The sequence below is a fragment of the Salvelinus sp. IW2-2015 genome, linkage group LG15, assembly GCF_002910315.2.
Source record: "Salvelinus sp. IW2-2015 linkage group LG15, ASM291031v2, whole genome shotgun sequence".
NCBI lineage: Eukaryota > Metazoa > Chordata > Actinopteri > Salmoniformes > Salmonidae > Salvelinus > Salvelinus sp. IW2-2015.
The window spans coordinates 5,790,969-5,810,680 of NC_036855.1; the positions used below are offsets into that span (position 1 = coordinate 5,790,969).

The 19,712-nt window shown below is 45.7% G+C and overlaps 4 protein-coding genes across 5 annotated transcripts in view; 3 read left to right on the forward strand and 1 right to left on the reverse strand.

The window, feature by feature from the left end:
* Positions 1-224: 224 nt before the first annotated feature.
* wdr54 (WD repeat domain 54) lies at positions 225-3,768 on the reverse strand. Its single transcript, XM_024001968.2, has 10 exons — positions 3,716-3,768; positions 2,751-3,043; positions 2,537-2,599; positions 2,210-2,276; positions 1,737-1,793; positions 1,478-1,605; positions 1,179-1,279; positions 857-1,019; positions 550-624; positions 225-453 (listed from the first exon to the last, which is right to left on the reverse strand). Exons 2-10 carry the CDS (start codon positions 2,973-2,975, stop codon positions 322-324), a joined length of 1,011 nt encoding a protein of 336 aa, XP_023857736.1. The 5' UTR covers positions 2,976-3,043; positions 3,716-3,768; the 3' UTR covers positions 225-321.
* A 41-nt stretch (positions 3,769-3,809) lies between these two features.
* LOC111974287 (uncharacterized) lies at positions 3,810-9,374 on the forward strand. The gene is made up of 4 exons (XM_024001967.2): positions 3,810-3,921; positions 5,819-6,071; positions 7,949-8,158; positions 8,427-9,374. The coding sequence occupies exons 2-4, from the start codon at positions 5,832-5,834 to the stop codon at positions 9,276-9,278; spliced, it is 1,302 nt and encodes a 433-aa protein (XP_023857735.1). The 5' UTR covers positions 3,810-3,921; positions 5,819-5,831; the 3' UTR covers positions 9,279-9,374.
* Positions 9,375-9,741: 367 nt separating this feature from the next.
* Positions 9,742-14,619, forward strand: arsk (arylsulfatase family, member K). Of its 2 annotated transcripts, none has more exons than XM_024001966.2 (8): positions 9,742-10,046; positions 10,484-10,613; positions 10,926-11,085; positions 12,028-12,310; positions 12,546-12,717; positions 13,258-13,482; positions 13,598-13,813; positions 14,210-14,619. In XM_024001966.2, exons 1-8 carry the CDS (start codon positions 9,921-9,923, stop codon positions 14,515-14,517), a joined length of 1,620 nt encoding a protein of 539 aa, XP_023857734.1. In that variant the 5' UTR covers positions 9,742-9,920; the 3' UTR covers positions 14,518-14,619. The 2 variants fall into 2 exon arrangements, with proteins under 2 accessions (XP_023857734.1, XP_023857733.1); XM_024001965.2 differs by having other exon boundaries at positions 9,832-10,046; positions 10,451-10,613.
* A 1,516-nt stretch (positions 14,620-16,135) lies between these two features.
* nol6 (nucleolar protein 6 (RNA-associated)) overlaps positions 16,136-19,712 on the forward strand; it is a 30,577-nt gene continuing 27,000 nt past the window's right edge. Inside the window, exons 1-10 of the mRNA XM_024001900.2 lie at positions 16,136-16,291; positions 16,703-16,906; positions 17,146-17,262; positions 17,391-17,570; positions 17,660-17,828; positions 18,188-18,322; positions 18,557-18,720; positions 18,817-18,937; positions 19,105-19,163; positions 19,551-19,652. Of these exons, the coding sequence (XP_023857668.1) occupies positions 16,268-16,291; positions 16,703-16,906; positions 17,146-17,262; positions 17,391-17,570; positions 17,660-17,828; positions 18,188-18,322; positions 18,557-18,720; positions 18,817-18,937; positions 19,105-19,163; positions 19,551-19,652 (1,275 nt within the window). The 5' untranslated portion in view covers positions 16,136-16,267. The remainder of the gene's footprint in view (positions 16,292-16,702; positions 16,907-17,145; positions 17,263-17,390; positions 17,571-17,659; positions 17,829-18,187; positions 18,323-18,556; positions 18,721-18,816; positions 18,938-19,104; positions 19,164-19,550; positions 19,653-19,712) is intronic.

Sequence of the window (19,712 nt, forward strand, 5' to 3'; positions counted from 1 at the left end):
CTCTGGACCAAAGTTAATATCCATGGGAGAGACGCTGTAGACATACATACTGTATCATGTCCTCTAGTTAGGTCATAGTAGATGGAGATGGGTCACAGCCCTAGTTTGCTTCTGAGTTAACCTTCATAGGCTTTCCGTCTCTCTGTAGACTATTGATCTGGTGGAATTAGATGCTGCATGGTCTATCAGGCAGACGTTTCCTGCTGTAGGCTTCTCTTTTGTCACACACTCCCCAACAGAGATACYGCTGAGCTGACACACTCCGTTCACATGTCAACCTCACACACTCACACACATCTCCCATGGTGCGTGCTACTGCTGTTAGACCTGTGTGTAGCGGATGATCTCACTCAGGTCATAGCCCGTCACAGCGAAGGCGTAGCCGTCCCCGTCGCAGAACTTAGCCCCGCAGATCTGGGTGTCTGTCACACACTCGTTATACATGTGCACGATCTGGAGGGAGAGAGAGGGAGGGAGGCAGTCAATGTCTGTCCGTCTGTGTGTGCGTGGTGTAGTGAGGTCCCTCCCTGGTATGGTTTGAGAGGTTACCTCCACACTGTTAGTCTCTGGGGTCATGGTCAGATGCCACACTCTAACCAGAGAGTCCTCAGCAGCAGACAGAAGCTTGGAGCACAAACACACAGACAGACAGGGAAAATGATCCATTAGCATCAGAATTCACTCCCTTACATTTAGATGTTTCGCCTTTCTACATGGATCTCTAGTAGCTTGCTTTAAAATCAGTTTGCATACAACTGGTGATAAACACAGTCCTTTGTCTGGAGATAGATAGTCATACGGAAATTGCCCATCCCTCCCAGTGCCCCATCCCGACAGCATCTGGTGTTGACCTCACCAGGCCAGAGAAAGGGGCGATGTCCAAGGAGTAGATCCAGCGCGCGTGGGCGTTGACCTCTGCGTGGACGATCCCTGTCACGGCCTCGTAGAGACGGATCTGCCCTGTGCCATAGCCTGCCACCACGGTTCCCTTCCACAGCTTCACTGAGGAGCAGCTCATACTGGTACAAGAAGAGGGCAGAGGCGTTGAGGTTAGTGGTAGCATTTCCACAGATGCCAGGCCAATGGCAAGAGGAACTCATAACTACAAGGCCTCTACGGCCCTATCTGAAGAAGGGAGTTCAAATGTGGTTAAAAGATCCTGTCAGTAACTCACTCACTCGAAACCAGGGATCTTGTTGAGCAGCTGGAAGTCCTCTCCTGACTTCCACACACAGAGATTGCCAGAGTCGTCAGCACTCACCATGTCTGCTATGCACTCCTGGCGGAGGGAGAGCATCAAGGACAGGGTCAATATCTAAAGCTGTGATTGATGCATATTGATAGACAACTACACCTTCATCTGTCTGTCGGTTCTACATGGTTACGGTTATTATCAAACATAACACTTGGCCCCAGATGAATAATGCTTTTCCTAGATTAACAACAGACACATACACATGGTGTGTGTGCATAGTACCAGGCTACCGGAACATTCTGAGGCCAAATCCGTGATGGACTCCTTGTGCTCCTCCAGCATCTCCGAGAGGGTGATGTTACTGCCTTTAATGGGGACGTCAAACACCAGCATAGAGCCAGAGGAGATGCCTGCAGAGAGAGAGAGAGAGAGAGAGAGAGAGATGAAATTGGCTGGGTTTTTGTCAACATCCTGTCAGGTGTGAAGTGATTGCAGGAGAGAGAGGGAGAGGCCTAGCTTGCCGTGCTCATTCTGTACTTACCCACACAGATGTATTTTTCCCGCACTGCTGCAATCCCTCGAGCAAACACTGCCTGAGCTGTGGGTACAGATCAGGATATATCATCAGCACGGTCCTCAGAGCTAACACACTCAACCTACAGTACACCAAACTCCTCTCCATGGTAGACACCCCTCCATGGCAAAGACACCCCTTCATGGCAAAGACACCTCTCCATGACAAAGACACCTCTCCATGACAAAGACACCTCTCCATGACAAAGACACCTCTCCATGACAAAGACACCCATCCATGGTAAAGATGGCCACCAGACAATCACACAGCAGAGAAGGACACAGCAGAAAAAGGACTCTTGAAGCAGAGCTTCTGTAGCTGTTACTGGGTAGAGATAAAGGAGCAGCTCATTCATATCCAAAGTCAGAGTCTCTCTTGGGTTTGTAGGCACTGGTAAGGGTTAGAGGAGACTCAGTATTTGTATATGGGGCAGAAGTTACCTGTTTGGGTCTCAGGCGTGTCCAGTGCATGCCAGTATACCATTATGGATCCATCCGACTCATACATCTGGAACACAGACACACCTGTCAAGACCTGACTAACAGGCGAACACCATTGTATAAGGCCACACACATGTCACAGGAGAATGCTGAGGGGAGGACGGCTCATAATAATGTCTGGAACGGAGCAAATGGATTGGCATCAAACACATAGAAACCATGTGTTTGATGTATTTGATACCATTCCACTCCAGCCATTAACACGAGCCATCCTTCCAAATTTAGGTAACACCAACCTCCTGTGACACACGCACACAATCCACTCACCTGGATGCCTTTCTGAGAGGTGAGCACCAGGATGTCACGAGATGGGAGGACACACCAGGCTGCCTGAAAGGAGAGACAGCAAGTTTCCCCTTCAACAAAATATCAAATACTGTACCAACTCRTGTCCATCTACCATGGACATTAAAGAAGGAAGTAGACCCATATCATTCATGATCCACTGACACCCTCTTGGTCAGCGCTAATAACACTCTACCTGCATGATGAGGGAGGAGCTGGTAGCTACGTTGGCCTCTTTGGACTGCAGCTGGCGGTGGGAGTAGTTGAGTCCGTCCCAAGAAGCACTGACCATATTGACCATGTTGGCGTGTACCACTGTGAAATAGGTCAGGCTCCGCGGGGCTATGCGCAGCACGCTCAGGTTGTTGTATAGCGCAGACGCACTGCTTTTCATCTGAATGCTCTTCTCTTTGTGGTACATCTTTCAATCGTATCAATTCAATTGGGTAAATAGGGATGGTGCAAATAGTGTACTTAATGATGACAATTCTGGGGAACAATGAGAAATACGGCKGGTTAGTATTGCAGTGTGTGTCAGTATGTCGCTGTGTCTCTGAGTTGGGTGAGATGTGGGAAAAGAGGCAGTGTAAAATATGTCATACACAAGAACACAATGTTGCCCAACGTGAAGATTATCATTCTCACTATGAGCAAGTTCAGCGAACATGCTGACCTACTAGCCTGCTAACGTTAGTCATCCAAATTATTTTTGACCATGCCACACTGGGCACTTGAATCAAGCTAGCTGTATAGCTAATCAGCTTGCCATGCACTCCTATGAATTGGAAGACGTTAGAAGCCATCTAGTTATCAGTCTAGCCATTGCCGGCTAAGTTAACAAACGGATACGTTACATCAWTTAGGAACTAAGTCAGTTAGCTCAATGCAATTCAGCAAACATACAAAAGTCAGCTAAAGTTGCCTTTAAGTCTATTCATATTTCTTACGCTAGCTAGCTAACGTTGGCTAGCTCCTGCTAGCAAGCCTAAGCTTGGAGGCAAGTATTGTTGAACAGAATACCGTATTGTGAACTAACGTTAGCTTCTATCATATATTCTGCTATTCGCTAGATAAATACAGTTAKCAATATTCTATGTTACGTTATTCATTCATCAACAAGTCCTAAATAGATTGCATTTCATTTAGCAAGGAGGAGATTACCATTGCGCGTCCTTTGCAGCCATAGTGACAGCTCCACCTTTGCGTGAAACGTCATACGTCCTGTGTACACAAAAAAAGYAGTGGCGTTTCAGTTGCCAAGCAATCCTGTCTTTCGGGTTGGAAAAAAGTTGGGCAACAAGAGAAGTCTTCTTGTTCTTCTCCCATCAGATTGAAGACAACGATTTTCAGCCTGCTCTTTGTTTAAGGTACCTAAGTATTGTTATCTAGATTAGCAAGCAACCTTGTTATGTTTGTTGATGCATTGCTTCACTTGGCTAGGTTGTTCAATCACTGCAGGCAGCTTCAAAGATTTTTCACTTGTCCAATACAAGGTGGTGAGGGCTGTGTTGTTGTTGCCAACAGCAGACAGTCTGGTGTGTTTCAAGAAAGTGACAACTCTCTCCAGTAAAAAACCCACCAAGAAGGCATATTGTAACTCCATCCATCAAACATAAATGTACAAATTAATCTAGTACTTTTGAAGGGAGTGAGAGTAGAAAAGGACAAGATTCTGAACCAGAATTATAACTAAARGTTATTGCTTTGAATGACTGCACATTTAATAGTATCCTACATCTTTTTTTCACTCAYGCAATTCTAATCTAACCAAAATAAGAAACGTCCCTTTTTCAGGACCCTGTCTTTCAAAGATAATTCGTAAAAATCTAAATAACTTCCCAGATCTTCATTGTAAAGGGGTTAAACACTGTTTCCCATGCTTGTTCAATGAACCATAAACAATTAATGAACATGCACCTGTGGAACGGTCGTTAAGACACTAACAGCTTACAGACGGTAGGCAATTCACGTCACAGTTTATGAAAACTTAGGACACTAAAGAGGCCTTTCTACTGACTCTGAAAAACACCAAAAGAAAGATGCCCAGGGTCTCTGCTCATCTGTGTGAACGTGCCTTAGGCATGCTGCAAGGAGGCATGAGAACTGCAGATGTGGCCAGGGCAATAAATTGCAATGTCCGTACTGTGAGACGCCTAAGACAGCGCTACAGGGAGATGGGACGGACAGCTGATCATTCTCGCAGTGGCAGACCACGTGTAATAACACCTGCACAGGATCGGTACATCCGAACATCACACCTGCGGGACAGGTACAGGATGGCAACAACAACTGCCCGAGTTACACCAGGAATGCACAATCCCTCCATCAGTGCTCAGACTGTCCGCAATAGGCTGAGAGAGGCTGGACTGAGGGCTTGTAGGCCTGTTGTAAGGCAGGTCCTCACCAGCAACAACGTCAACAGACAGGACTGGCAAAAAGTGCTCTTCACTGACGAGTCTCGGTTTTGTCTTACCAGGAGTGATGGTCGGATTCGCGTTTATCGACGAAGGAATGAGCGTTACACCGAGGCCTGTACTCTGGAGCAGGATCGATTTGGAGGTGGAGGGTCCGTCATGGTCTGGGGCGGTGTGTCACGGCATCATCGGACTGAGCTTGTTGTCATTGCAGGCAATCTCAACGCTGTGCGTTACAGGGAAGACATCCTCCCTCATGTGGTACCCTTCCTACAAGCTCATCCTGACATGACCCTCCAGCATGACAATGCCACCAGCCATACTGCTGGTTCTGTGCGTGATTTCCTGCAAGACAGGAATGTCAGTGTTCTGCCATGGCCAGCGAAGAGCCCGGATCTCAATCCCATTGAGCACGTCTGGGACCTGTTGGATTGGAGGGTGAGGGCTTGGGCCATTCCCCCCCCAGAAATGATCGAGAACTTGCAGGTGCCTTGGTGGAAGAGTGGGATAACATCTCACAGCAAGAACTGGCAAATCTGGTGCAGTCCACGAGGAGGAGATGCACTGCGGTACTTAATGCAGCTGGTGGCCACACCAGATACTGACTGTTACTTTTGATTTTGACCCCCCCTTTGTTCAGGGACACATTATTCCATTTCTGTTAGTCACATGTCTGTGGAACTTGTTCAGTTTATGTCTCAGTTGTTGAATCTTGTTAGGTTCATACAAATATTTACACATGTTAAGTTTGCTGAAAATAAACACAGTTGACAGTGAGAGGACTTTTTCTTTTTTTGCTGAGTTTAGTACAGTCCTAATTCCTCTTTTTGTGGCTTATGYGTTAACTCAGGCTCCGGGCAAAGATGTCCCGCGCTGCATCAAAGTCCCGTGCTGAGAAGGGGCGCACCAACTCTGCTCCTGCACCCCCCCCTCCTCCTTCCCAGAGTCCAGATGTGGTGGACATTGTCCCGGGCCGCCTGACAGAGTCTAACTGGGTCTCCATGCTAGTGCAGGAGGAAGGAGAGGAGGTGGTGGTGGAGGTCCTGTATGAATTCATGAACCATATCATGGAGAAGTGTTACACTGTGTACCTCCAGAGACAGGTGAGGCCTTACGTTCACAGTTGGACACTACCTTTGTCAGACAATAGTCTGATACATTCACTGTGCAGAGATGACATTCTGATTTTGTTTCAAACAAATATTAATAAATGTACTGTAGCCAATGAAGAATCGATCAGTTTACGCGGCTCATCAGTTTAATGTGGGCAGTATACAGTGCATTCGGAAAGTATTCAGACACCTTCCATTTGTCCACATTATGTTACAGCCTTATTCTRAAATGGATTAAATAAAAATAAATGTTCATCAATCTACACACCATACCCCATAATGACAAAGCAAAAACAGGTTTTTAGAAATGTTTACAAATTTATCAAAACTGAAATACCTCATTTACATAAGTATTCAGACCTTTTGCTATGCGACTCGAAATTGAGCTYGGGTGCATCCTGTTTCCATTGAGATGTTTCTACAACTTGACTGGAGTCGACTTGTGGTAAATTAAATTGTTTGAACATGATTTGGAAAGGCACACACCTGTCTATAAGGTCCCACTGTTGACAGTGCATGTCAGAGTAAAAACCAAGCCATGAGGTCGAAGGAATAGTCCATAGAGCTCAGAGACAGGATTGTGTCGAGGCACAGATGTGGGGAAGGGTACCAAAAATGTCTGCAGCATTTAAGGTCCCCAAGAACACAGTGGTCTCCATTATTCTTAAATGGAAGAAGTTTTGAACCACCAAGGCTCATCCTAGAGCTGGCCGCCCGGCCAAACTGAGCAATCAGAGGAGAAGGGCCTTGGTCAGGGAGGTGACCAAGAACCCGATGGGGCTCTTTCAGAGTGACCAGAGTTCCTCTGTGAAGATGGGATAACCTTCCAGAAGGACAACCATCTCTGCAGCACTCCACCAATCAGACTTTTATGGTAGTGGCCAGACGGAAGCCACTCCTCAGTAAAAGGCACATGACATCCCACTTGGAGTTTGCCAAAAGACACCTAAAGGACTCTCAGACCATGAGTAACAAGATTATCTGGTCTGCTGAAACCAAGATTGAACTCTTTGACCTGAATACCAAGCTTTACGTCTGGAAGAAACCTGGCACCATCCCTACGGTGAAGCATGGTGGTGGCAGCATCATGCTGTGGGGATGTTTTTCAGCGGCAGGACTGGTAGATGAACAGAGCAAAGTACAGAGAGATCCTTGATGAAAACCTGCTCCAGAGCACTCAGGAACTCTGACTGGTGCGAAGGTTCACCTTCAAACAGGACAACGACCCTAAGCACACGGCTAAGACAACGCAGGAGTGSCTTCGGGACAAGTCTCTGAATGTCCTTGAGTAGCCCAGCCAGAACCCGGACTTCAACCTGATCGAACATCTCTGGAGAGACCTAAAAATAGCTGTGCGGCGATGCTCCCCATCTAACCTGACAGAGCTTGAGAGGATCTGTAGAGAAGAATGGGAGAAACTCCCCAAATAAAAGTGTGCCAAGCTTGTAGCGTCATAGCCAAGAAGGCTGTAATCGCGGCTAAAGGTGCTTCAACAAAGTACTGAGTAAAGGGTCCGAATACTTATGTAAATGTGATATTTCCGTTTTTTTATTTCTAAAAACCAGTTTTTGCTTTGTCATTGTGGGGTATTGTGTGTAGTTTGATGAGGGAAAAACACCATTTAATCCATTTTAAAATAGGCTGTAATGTAACAAAGTGTGGAAAATGTCAAGGGGCCTGAATACTTTCTGAATGCACTGTATATACTATTGATTTAATCAATTCCCTTTACAATAACTGCCTTCCTTTGCTCAGAGGATCAAATGCACTGTTTCAATCTGGCTGGTGTCCAATTTCCCTTTACTATTCTCTCACCAATAATGCTGCTAATTTTTTGCGGGACTGACAATGAAATGTCTCCTCTCTAGCCAGAGTTATTCACAACGTCTTGGGCCCGAGATTCTTTGGTGCAGATTCTGGAGTGGCAGTTCCTGGTCCAGGATGAGGGGGAGGGGCCAGACAGTGCCCCCTCCTGGGAAGAAGATTCAGAGCCCCTGCCGTCAACTACAGACTCCTGGGCACAAGGCTGTGTGCTGGTTCTGCAAGCCAAGCCCAAAAAATACCCTTCTCCCCTACAGGTAGCTCTGAACAATACTCCATCGAGCTGCGTTGTGTTTCCACTCTAACAAGTCTACCTGGAAATAACCCCAAATGTCCAGGATATATCTAGCAGTAAATATGTAGTAGTAAAGGAAGTAGAAATAGTAAAATAAGAACTCCATGAAGTATATTGTTTGAAGCTMGTTGCTTGCTTACCGGTGAGTGGCCGGTGTAAAGCTAATACTGTAAAGCTAATCATTTAATCATAATAATGTAATCTAACACATCTCTGGTGTTTTCCTCCAGAGGTCCACTCCGGTTGGTGAGGCGGCTGGACGGACAGGTCATAGGGCCAATCACAAGACTCACACAGTGAGACAGCTTAGTTCCTCTCCCAAGCATTCCAGAGAAGACAGAAAAGCCAGAGAGCCACCAGGTTTTAGGGGTTTCAAACTATCCCCTGCCCCCCCACCCATAACTGAGGGAGGGACCTGGAGGCAGCATCACTCATCACCCACCACTCCCACAGAGGACTACCTGCAGTCTCCAAGGCATTCTCTGAACAGCTCAGTGACTGAGGTAGAAAAGTATGTAGAGACATGCCCAAACATCTCTGTCCAAAGTGCTAAGCTCTGTCCTCAGCGTGGAGGCTTCCCAGCCATGCCGAGACTGGATCTTACCCGTCTTCCACGCCATCGTATCTGGCCCCAATATGAAGTGCTGGATGCCAGTCCCTCAAAGCGCCATCCATTGAGAACCGGAGGTCCACTGGCAGCAGGGCAGAATCTTGAGAAACAACACACCACAAAGGCAATGAAACCCTTGACCAACTACAAAGGCCCATCCATGGCCCAGAGGAGAAATGCCCTGACTGGGGCAGTCTGTCTGACCATTAAAAGGAGGAGTATTCCGCATGGGGGCAACAGTGAGGGGATTGTACCCTTCTCTGGCACCCTGATGCTGGATAGCATGGAGCTGGCCCCTGGGGTCACTCTCAAAGGCCCCCAAGGGACCCGTTTCAGCCCCCTCAAAGGATGCCCAGCCCAGCCAGAGCACAGTGCAGAGCTGAGGCCCATACAGAACAATCTGCCTGTGCCACTGTTTCCCCTGGAGCAGCTGACGGCCGGACCAGACCCTCAGGTCAACACACTGATTTGACACCAACTTGGCCATAACTCAAGAACTTTGGGAAGGTCAATTACTGAAGACAAAATAATGGGATCCATTTCATGACAATAACTTTAAGAATTAAAGAAATATACAAATTGTTGAGATTAAATAACGTTTAAAAAAGTTTTTATTTTAAAATGTGTAATTTTCCAGTGATTTCTACATACAATGAAAGTAGAAATTTGAGTTAACTTCACTTTTTCCAGCTAATCAGATATTTGATGCTCCATGGTGGAGCAGTAGGCCATATGTGGGCTTTCAGACTGAGGTAGAAAGGCATTTTTTTCTCTCAATAGTATGAGTAAATTTAACAAGATGGCACGGTGTCATATATATAATATACATTGTATTGCTCGGATTGCCATAAATTGACAGTATTTTTTGCAAATCAAGTTTATCTTTGTGTGCGCCCTCTGCTGCTAGAAACCTAGTACTGCAATGGCGACACCACGTGACTAATGCGGAACAACAACAAAAGTGAAAATTGAGTTTGTTGCAGTCAAGAAGCCCTTGTCGAAATTATGGCTGATGAGTAGATAAGTATTGTGACTTCCCTGAATAAATGCCTCTCKTCAGTACCAAGTCAAGCAGCAGGAGTTAATGTCGTAATAATTATCATTTTTTATATTGATGTACGCGATGTATGGAACATGGTTAGTTCTCCTTATACTTTCCCAAACTCATGGATATTGTATGTGCCAAAATCGTACCACAAACTTCAGACCCAACATTGTGATGGTGATGTCCGATGCATTTGTAAGTACTGCCACTTTGACATTTTGTAAATATTTTTGATTCGTTTTACACAACATTCTCATGAGATTGTGTGGATTATATTTAAATGTAACTTTCCTGATGAGTGACAAATTGTTTCCACCAGTGAGTTTTAACAAGAATTTAAGCTTTCTGCCAATATCAGATATGTCTATATCCTGGGAATTGTTTTTGTTACTTCGCATTAGCCTACGTTAGTTCAACCGTCCCGTGGAGTTATAATATCCCTAGTTAATTTATCACTGCTCTGATAAGGTTGGAGGGTGGGATGCTTTCAGGTATCTAATCAGTCATGGATCAGTTATTATTAATAGAGACATAGTAGATGCTCTGTTACTACCTCAAAGAAGGGAGAAATAATTAGGGTGGATGTTTTTTTTTTAAAGGTATTCAAACTCTTTATTTCCCTCTTGCTGAAGGATGGGCGGCTGACCTTTGACCCTGGGAGTAGGGTGGTCCAGTTACCATACTTAAACTATCTCCGGGAGCTAGGCACTGTCTTCCTCAATGCCTACACCAATTCTCCAATCTGTTGCCCCTCAAGAGCAGGTAAGATGTTAGTGTGCATTTGTATGGAAGACCTCAAGGCAACAGCAGATCATTGGTCAATAATGTGGGCTATGTTACGATCCATTCACAACATGCATAACAAGAAGTTGAATTGCATAATGCTGGTGGATGACTCTGATTCCAATAGTTTGTGAGTAACAGACCTGTTCAGTACAAAGGAATAGAATGTAACCAGCTAAAATTGTATTCAAACTCWAACAATACTACAACTGCATTTCAATCCAATGGCCACCATAGGTCCATGGATTGAAACATTTCATGGTCTGTTGTATGTTGTTTATTTTTTTTCAGCTATGTGGAGTGGTCGCTTTGCCCATTTAACTGAGTCCTGGAATAATTATAAGTGCCTGGACCCCAATGCCACAACGTGGATGGACATGCTCCAACAGAATGGCTATAACACCTTGAGTGTTGGGAAGCTGGACTATACTTCAGGAAGCCACTCTGTCAGGTGGGCGGGCACTGCAGTGAGTCATGAATGCCAAACATACCCTCGTAAAACTGACTATCCCACCGATCCTTGACTTCGGCGATGTCGTTTACAAAATAGCCTCCTAAATAGCGCTCCAGCAGGTATATTTCACTGGTCATCCCCAAAGCCAACACCTCCTTTGGCAGCCTTTCCTTCCAGTTCTCTGCTGCCAATGACTGGAACGAATTGCAAAAATCACTGAAGCTGGAGATTTACAACTCTCTCACTAACTTGAAGCATTATCTGTCAGAGCAGCTTACTGTACCTGTACACAGCCCATCTGTAAATAGCCCACCCAACTACCTCATCCATATATTGTTATTTTTTTTTTTGCTCTTTTGCATCCCAGTATCTATTTGCACATCATCATCAGCACATCTATCACTCCAGTGTTAATGCTAAATTGTAGTTATTTTGCCACTATGGCCTATTTATTGCCTTACCTCCCTAACATTACTACATTTGCACACACTGTACTTAGCTTTTTCTATTGTGTTATTGACTGTACGTTTGTTTATCCCATGTATAACTCTGTGTTGTTGTTTTTGTCGCACTGCTTTGCTTTATCTTGGCCAGGTCGCAGTTGTAAATGAGAACTTGTTCTCAACTGGCCTACCTGGTTAAACAAAGGTGAAAAAATAAAATAAAATAAWAATAAATATTATAACAGAACTGACAGCATCATTTTACAGGAAACAGTGAGCTCACTTAAAGTAGCCAGTCTTGTAATGCTAAGAGATGCAGAGACTTTATGTGTAGATAGATAGGCTTGTGCATGGAAATATTCTATTCAGTCTCATTTTCCACAAATGTGAACAGTCCCTTTGATTTCTGACTCATGTCTTTATTTAGGCCTATGTTTTTTCCTCGTGTCTCGTTTGGTGATGTCACATTTTTATGATGTGTGTATTTCCACTCCAGTAATCGTGTGGAGGCATGGACGCGAGATGTGCCTTTCCTTCTGCGGCAAGAGGGCCGGCCGGTGACAGACCTGGTTGGGGACGCGTCCACAACGAGAGTTATGACCAAGGACTGGAGAACCACGGACATTACCACCCAGTGGATCCGCCACAAAGCTGCAGCTCTCTCCCAGCCTTTCGCCCTCTACCTGGGCCTGAACCTGCCACACCCCTACGTCACAGACTCCTTGGGGCCCAACGCTGGGGGGTCCACCTTCCGCACCTCTCCTTACTGGCTCGAAAAGGCACGTTCTCTTCAGGCCATTCCATAAGTATTACTACTAGTTCCTATTTACAATTTTAAAGCAGTCATGTGTCATGTTAGCAGGCTAGCTTTGTTTTAACTGTGCTAACCAAATGTTGATACATCTTCAGAAGCATTCGACTTTACTCTAGATGCAGGACTCTAGATTCCCATCTGCAGTCTGCGCTTGTGTTCCATTTCGCAGCATGTGTAATAAGGAGCTGCTGTCCACACAGGTGATGCCTGAATTAATCTCTGTTCCAAAATGGCTGCCGTTGTCTGACATGCACCCTGTGGACTACTACTCCACCTTCACCAAGAACTGCAGTGGGAACTTCACAGAGCAGGAGGTCAGAAAGATACGGGCCTTCTACTACGCTATGTGTGCCGAAACAGATGCCATGCTGGGTTAGTGGTGACTTAATTGTTTGTGTCTGGAATTTCATGGTTGGCCAAATGTGAACATCCGTACAATGTTTTACAGTGTTGCAGAATGTGGTGTTCAGCAATGGACAGTTTAGCAGTTACTGGTGTTATACTAGTTTATTGCAGATGTATTGCTGTTGGTAGTAAAACATCTAGCCACGTGCCAGCCAGGCAGCCACCAACCATAGGATGTTCTGCAACCTTGTGCAACTCAATCAGTTTTCATACATTGATTAGGTCTACAACATTCTTGCAAAAAAAACTTGTTTTCAAATGTAGTTTGGAAGTTGAATAAGTAGTCCCTTACATTACCCGCTTCTACTACTCCTTGAATGTAATCCCAACAGACACTCATTCTGTGGCGGTCCGTGCTATCTGGGATACTTGGGATGTCCCTACTCCATTTGATGTTGATATTTTAAAATAGTTAAAGTTAGGTAGGGGTTCAGGGTAGGGATGTTCGAAGGATCCCGGAGAGTACTAACCATTCTGTGGCTGCGCTACTCTCTGTGGTCCTTCTAGGCCAGGTGATCTCAGCTCTGCGGGACACAGGCTTGCTGGACACCACAGTGCTGCTCTTCACGTCTGACCACGGCGACCTGGCCATGGAGCACCGACAGTTCTACAAGATGTCCATGTTTGAGGGCAGCTCCCATGTCCCCCTGCTCATCATGGGGCCTGGGGTGAAGTCTGGCCTGCGGCTGAGTCAGCCAGTGTCCTTGGTGGACATCTATCCCACTGTGCTGGGTAAGTACAGGAGTATCTCAGGGTCAGAAGCACAGGGCTTGATGATGGAGGGATTCAAAGGGTTGTTACACATCCTGGTCAGTAAACTGATTCCATTCCACATACGTGTTTGCAGAGATGGCAGGCGTAGCAGTGCCAGGTGGCCTTAGTGGTCATTCACTCCTGCCTTTGCTGTCTCAGTCTGCTGGCCGGCCCGCACGGACTCGCCCAGACTGGGTATTGAGTGAATACCACGGTTGCAATGCTAACGCCTCCACCTATATGTTGAGGGAGGGCCGGTGGAAGTACATTACCTACGCAGATGGTGTGAGTGTCCCCCCGCAGCTATTCGGTGAGTCCCCCCCCCCCCGCACTGAAAGATTACTGGAGGAAAGAGGGTTTAGGGTTTGTTTTTATCCCTCATCATTACTTATCAGAATGTAAATTACACATGGTCCAATATCTAATCCTTTTATTTAGTGGATAAAGATGATTTGGGACAGTACCACGACTGTGTGTACTTGGTATGTGATTTTTAAGCATAGCCACATAACTTTCGGCATTATTTAGATGTCAACTGACTTGCCTAGTTAAATAAAGGTTAAATATATACATTTTTAAATGTAGATGTCATTCCCCACTAAAACCTTTGTCTGTTCCCTACGTAGAGAATGTTCCCTACGTAGATCAAATCTCTGCAACCACCCTTTCCTCTTTCAACACTTTTAATATCTCTCTCCCCTGACAGACCTAACGGTGGACAAAGAGGAGCTTCACAATGTGGCGTCCAAATTCCCTGATGTGTGTCGTCACCTGGACAAGCTGCTGCGCAGCGTAGTAGACTACCCTCAAGTCTCTCAGGCAATCCGTCTCTACAATAAGCAACAGTTTGCTGCATGGCGAAAGAGTCTTGGTGACAATTATACCCAAGTCATTGCAAACCTGCGTTGGCATCTGGACTGGCAAGAGGATGTGGAGAACAATGAGAAAGAAATCGATGAGTGGCTCATGACATCTGGGTTCTCTTCTGAAAAGCTCAAATTATCAGTGTTTTAACTGGCCTGCTGTATTAGAAAAGCACCAAAATAAAGATGTTATGCCAAACATGACTACCAATAACTGCACAATCCACAACAGTGCTGCAAACTAAAATTATAATTCTGGTCAAAATGTGAGAAAGCGCACCCCCATAGTTAAAGCGTAATTATAATTCACTTGTTTCTTTGTTTATTTACTCTGGTAAGATTGTGGGCGGCAGGTACAGTAGTGTTGGGCTAGGAACCGAAAGGTCGCTGGTTTGAATACCCGAGGTGACGTGGTGACGAATCTGTCGATGTGCCCTTAAGCAAGACACTTAATTTATGTCAGTGCTCCAGTGGCGCTATACTACTATGGATGACCCTGTAAAACAATACATTTCACTGCACCTATCCGGTGTATGTGACAATGAAACATAAAAGAAATAGATTGTATGTCTGGTAGAGTWTATTGTTCTGTATTACATTCACTTCTGGTCCTGGAGAGTTGTTTGGCTTTTGTTCCAGCCCAGCACTAAAGCACCTGTAAATACTGGGTCGCATCAACCAAAGATTATGGATATACTGACAAGATACGTTTCTCCGCCCTAACAATGGGAGTCGTTGTCCACACAGGCAAGGCGGGCTGTCTAGCTCCCGCCTATCCTTTCTTTGGATTGGATACATATTATTGTAATCCCTTTTTGAATATTCGATGAGGGTTATTGACATCAAATTCCTGTGTTCAATGGAGAGATGCTATGCTACTAGCCTCATGACATGAATATACATCGCCATCTGATCTTCAAAAAGTTCTACAGCTGCACCATCGAGAGCATCCTGACGGGTTGCATCACTGCCTGGTATAGTAACTGCTCGGCCTCTGACCGCAAGGCATTACAGAGGGTAGTGCGTACGGCCCAGTACATCACCAGGGCCAAGCTTCCTGCCATCCAGGACCTCTATACCAGGCGGTGTCTGAGGACAGCCCTAAAAATTGTCAAAGACTTCAGCCACCCTAGTCATAGACTGTTTTCTTTGCTACCGCACAGAAAGCGGTACCAGAGCGCCAAGTCTGGGTCCAAGAGGCTTCTAAACAGCTTCTACCCCAAGCCATAGACTCTGTACCGGTACCACCTGTATATAGCCTCGCTATTGTTATTTTACTGCTGCTCTTTMATTATTTGTTACTTTTATTTCTTATTTTTTTAGGTATTTTTCTTAAAACTGCATTGTTGGTTAAGGGCTTGTAAGTAGGCATTTCACTGTAAGGTCTACACTTGTTGTATTCGGCGCATGTAACAAATACAATTTGATCTCGAGACAACTCCAATATAGTGTTTTTTTTCTCAAAGTTGCACTTGTCTTATATCAGTACACTCATAACTTAAGCATTACGAAACTTCTTTTCGATTAAATAAACCTCACGTAGCAGATACGCCATACATTTTTTGTTGACCAAATTTGACCCTAATCGACCATACAAAAACTCCCTGCTTGGTTGGCGAAACAACGGGGGGAAAACGCCACCTGCTGGAGGGAGAAAGGTTTTCCACCCAGTTGGGCCTCTCTTCCTCTGCATCCTTCCGCAAATGCTCATGCAACGCATCTTGAGTTCGATGGGCGGAGTTACACGGAAATGAGCCAATCGTAACACACAGTTGTGCGTCGTAAAGCGCTAGCGTCTGACTGATCCTGTCCACACGTGAGAATTGTGCCGACAACTAAAAGTTGTCATATGCATGGGATTAAAACGATTGCCTGTTGAACAACCAGTGAATAAATAAAAGATGAAAGCAACAGCCGAGGAGCAGGTAACTTACATTATATAGTGTGTACTTTTTCATTTTAGCATGAGGCAATGACGACTAGTACTAGTAACTAGCTGCCAGCTAACGTTAGCATCGCAAATTACATGTGTACTGTAACACTTCATGTGTGGCTAACGTAATGTTAACATTAGCTAGCGGAGACTATATCTATTTGCTTAGTATTACATAAAACGTTAGTAGTTAGCGAGCTATAGTATTTGAAAGTTTATCGGAATTTGAGTTATGACGAGTTTCTGTAGCTAGTCCAATGTATCKAGCCAACTATAGCTAGCCCATGCCTTTTATATCCACCATGCAGCCAACTTGATGCTAGTTAGCTTACTGGCTAGATCTCGCACYACAACATATTCTGATATGTGTGTTGACGTTACACATGTTTCTCACGTTTCAAAGATGGCGCAATCAGAGTCTTCACACGATGAGGAAGATGAGGGCCCGACCAGGGCCAAAAGGGGTAAGCCCGAGGTGGTCCAGGACGGGTTCCCCCGTCCCGTGAAGTTGTCGCGCGGTGACCTCTACAAACCTCCCACCGCAGATGAACTAAACCAGCTCAAGGAGGCCGAGAGCCTCTTCCACTGCAGCCTGCTCAAGATGCAGGTGATATGGGGGTTAGGTATGGGTGGAGGTCGGTGGTTAATTCACAAATCAATCGTTTAAGAACATTGACATTGTGTGTTTGTGTGTGTACACACACACACACGCCTACATTCCAGTATTTCTGATGAAGGGGATACCACACGGCCACTTAGCAACATGACAGCAGTCTCAATGGTCCCATGCATGCATATACATATACATTTGTTAATCTCCCTCTGTCTCCCTGCCAATGCCAACAGATGGAGGAGCTGCTGAAGGAGGTTTCCCTGAGTGAGCGCAGGAAGCAGCTGATTGATTCTTTTGTCCAGAGTGTCACTGAGCAGCTCCAGACTGTACCACAGACTTCTGAAATGGAGGTATGTCAGTGATACTGTGGTTCCAGGGGATTAGAAATAATGGGTACTTGTTGTATTTGGTCTGACCTCAATGATCTCCAAAATGTTTGCCATTGTTGCCATTGATCTCTCTCTTGCTCTTTCCCCAGCTAAGTGACTTGTCATGGTTGTCAGGAGGGGTGAAGGTCCCCTTTGTCTTGGTGCCAAAGGCAGCCAAGGGCAAGTTTCACATGGCACCACCCATATCTGTTACCATCATGGGCAGCTACCCACTGGGCACCTGCACCAAACCAGGCATTTCTGTTGATCTGGCAGTCGCTATTCCTGCTGTACGTAACGCCACACTGTTCACTCTGAACAATAAGAGTCAACATTTGGTCAGACAACAGAAATAACGCCATTCATGTATTATCTTCAGGATGTCCTGCACCCTAAAGATGCCCTAAACCAGAGGTACCCACGGAAGAGGGCGATTTACCTGGCAGGACTGGCACAACATCTTGCCGCCTCTCCCGCCATCGGGGCCATGCGGTACTCATGTCTCCATGGCAACCGCCTCCGTCCTATCCTGTTGCTCTCCCCTCCAGGTACCTAGCATCTGTCACAGAAGGGTGGGACAGCAACAGTGCTTCTACATCTGCATTGCTTGCTGTTTGGGGTTTTAGGCTGGTTTTCTGTATAGCACTTTGTGACATCGGCTGATGTAAAAAGGGCTTTATGAATACATTTCATTGATTGAACGGTTGGTTCATTCTAAGGCCAAGTCTTGTAGAGCTTAAACCTTTTTTCAAAGTTTTCCTTAACTCAAAGCCAAGCTTGGTTGGATTTAGCATGCCACCCATATGGTTGTCGGCAAGCACCTATTCAGTACCTGTTCATGTACCGTTTCACAATGTATTGTTTTGTGTTTGTCAATAATGATTAAATGAAATGGCCCCTTTTCCAGGCAAAGACTCCTCCAGCTTCACCTTGCGACTCCACGCCTGCCCTCCACCGGGCTTCTTCAAGCCCAGCCGCTTCCACCCCCAGAGGAACAACATCCGCACCGACTGGTATACTGGCCTGGGGAGCTCTCAGCCAGGTGAGGGCCTCAACTCAAACCAAGCAGCTTCGATATATTGTTTCCTAAAATACAGGTCTCTTCTGATTTAGGATGTTAATGGAAACCGATTGTTAAACGGGATGAGTGTTCCTTGTTGAGGGAGATGGTACACTAACCTGAATTACAGCTGTGCATTGGAGAGATTCTTCACCTTTAAATCAGACTTAAGTCTAACTTCTCATCCATTCCTTTTCTGTCTGTAATTTTGGGCAGCGACGAGTGAGCCGCCCACTCCCCACTACAACAGCTCTGTTCTTGGGGACATGCTCCCCAGGGCCCACCTGCAGTTCCTGACCGCTGTGAGCTCCCAGTGTGCCGCCTTTGCAGAGGGAGTGGCCCTGCTCAAAGTGTGGCTCAGACAGAGGGAGCTGGACCAGGTATGGGCCCCTGCACCACCACCCGCTCCCTCTCTATCAAGAGTTTTACCAGGCTGAATGAACCCAGCGCTTAAACTACACTCTCTCTTCCCCCAGGGCGTTGGGTGTTTCAGTGGATTCCTGGGCTCCATGCTGCTGGCCTACCTCCTCTCCTGCCACAGAGTCAGCAACACCATGACAGCCTACCAGCTGCTCCGCAACAGCCTGCATTTCCTGGGTAAGATGCATGAGGTCTCATCTCCTACCTGTCTGTCTACTCCTACCGTTGGAGTAACATTGCATGTACCATAAATACCATACCTGGTGTTATTGTGTTTGGTGTTGGTCTCATCACTACTCTGTTTAGAGACGGTCTCATTGTGATCGCTTTCTTTTCGATCTCAGCTTTCAACGACCTGACAGAGAATGGAATTACCCTAGCCAAAGGCCCAGATTCAACAGCGGTGAGGCAGGACTAGTCCAAATGACTTTAAAGGAAAATGCCACCCAAAATCTTTTGACATTTTTCCCCCCGTTAGTCCTTTGTTGATATAGTCCCAAAATGTTTTTCATGTCAGCAATCAAGTTTTCAAGTTGTATAAGGTTCATATGATGCAAAATGCATCATACCGGCTGTATTTCTGTATTTTGAATTGTATCTCTTAAACTCGATTTCTGACATGCAAAACATTTTGGGACAATATCAACAATGGACTAATGAAACAAATACAAGAAGCTAGTTTTTGGGGGGTCATTTTTCTTTAGTGATAGGAGTGCTTTTCTATTTTCTCCATTATGGATCATAATCACATGTTCTTCTCCCCCTTGTTTTCTTTCGTTCCCTCCGTCAGCCCTCTCTCGCCGAGTTCCACACTGCTTTCCAGGTTGTTTTTGTCGACCCCTCTGGACACCTCAACATGTGTGCTGACATGACAGCCTGCACCTACAAACAGGTGAGTGCCCTGTGGCAAGGTGCCTTGAGATTGGCTGGATGGCAGTAACATGCCCTCTGA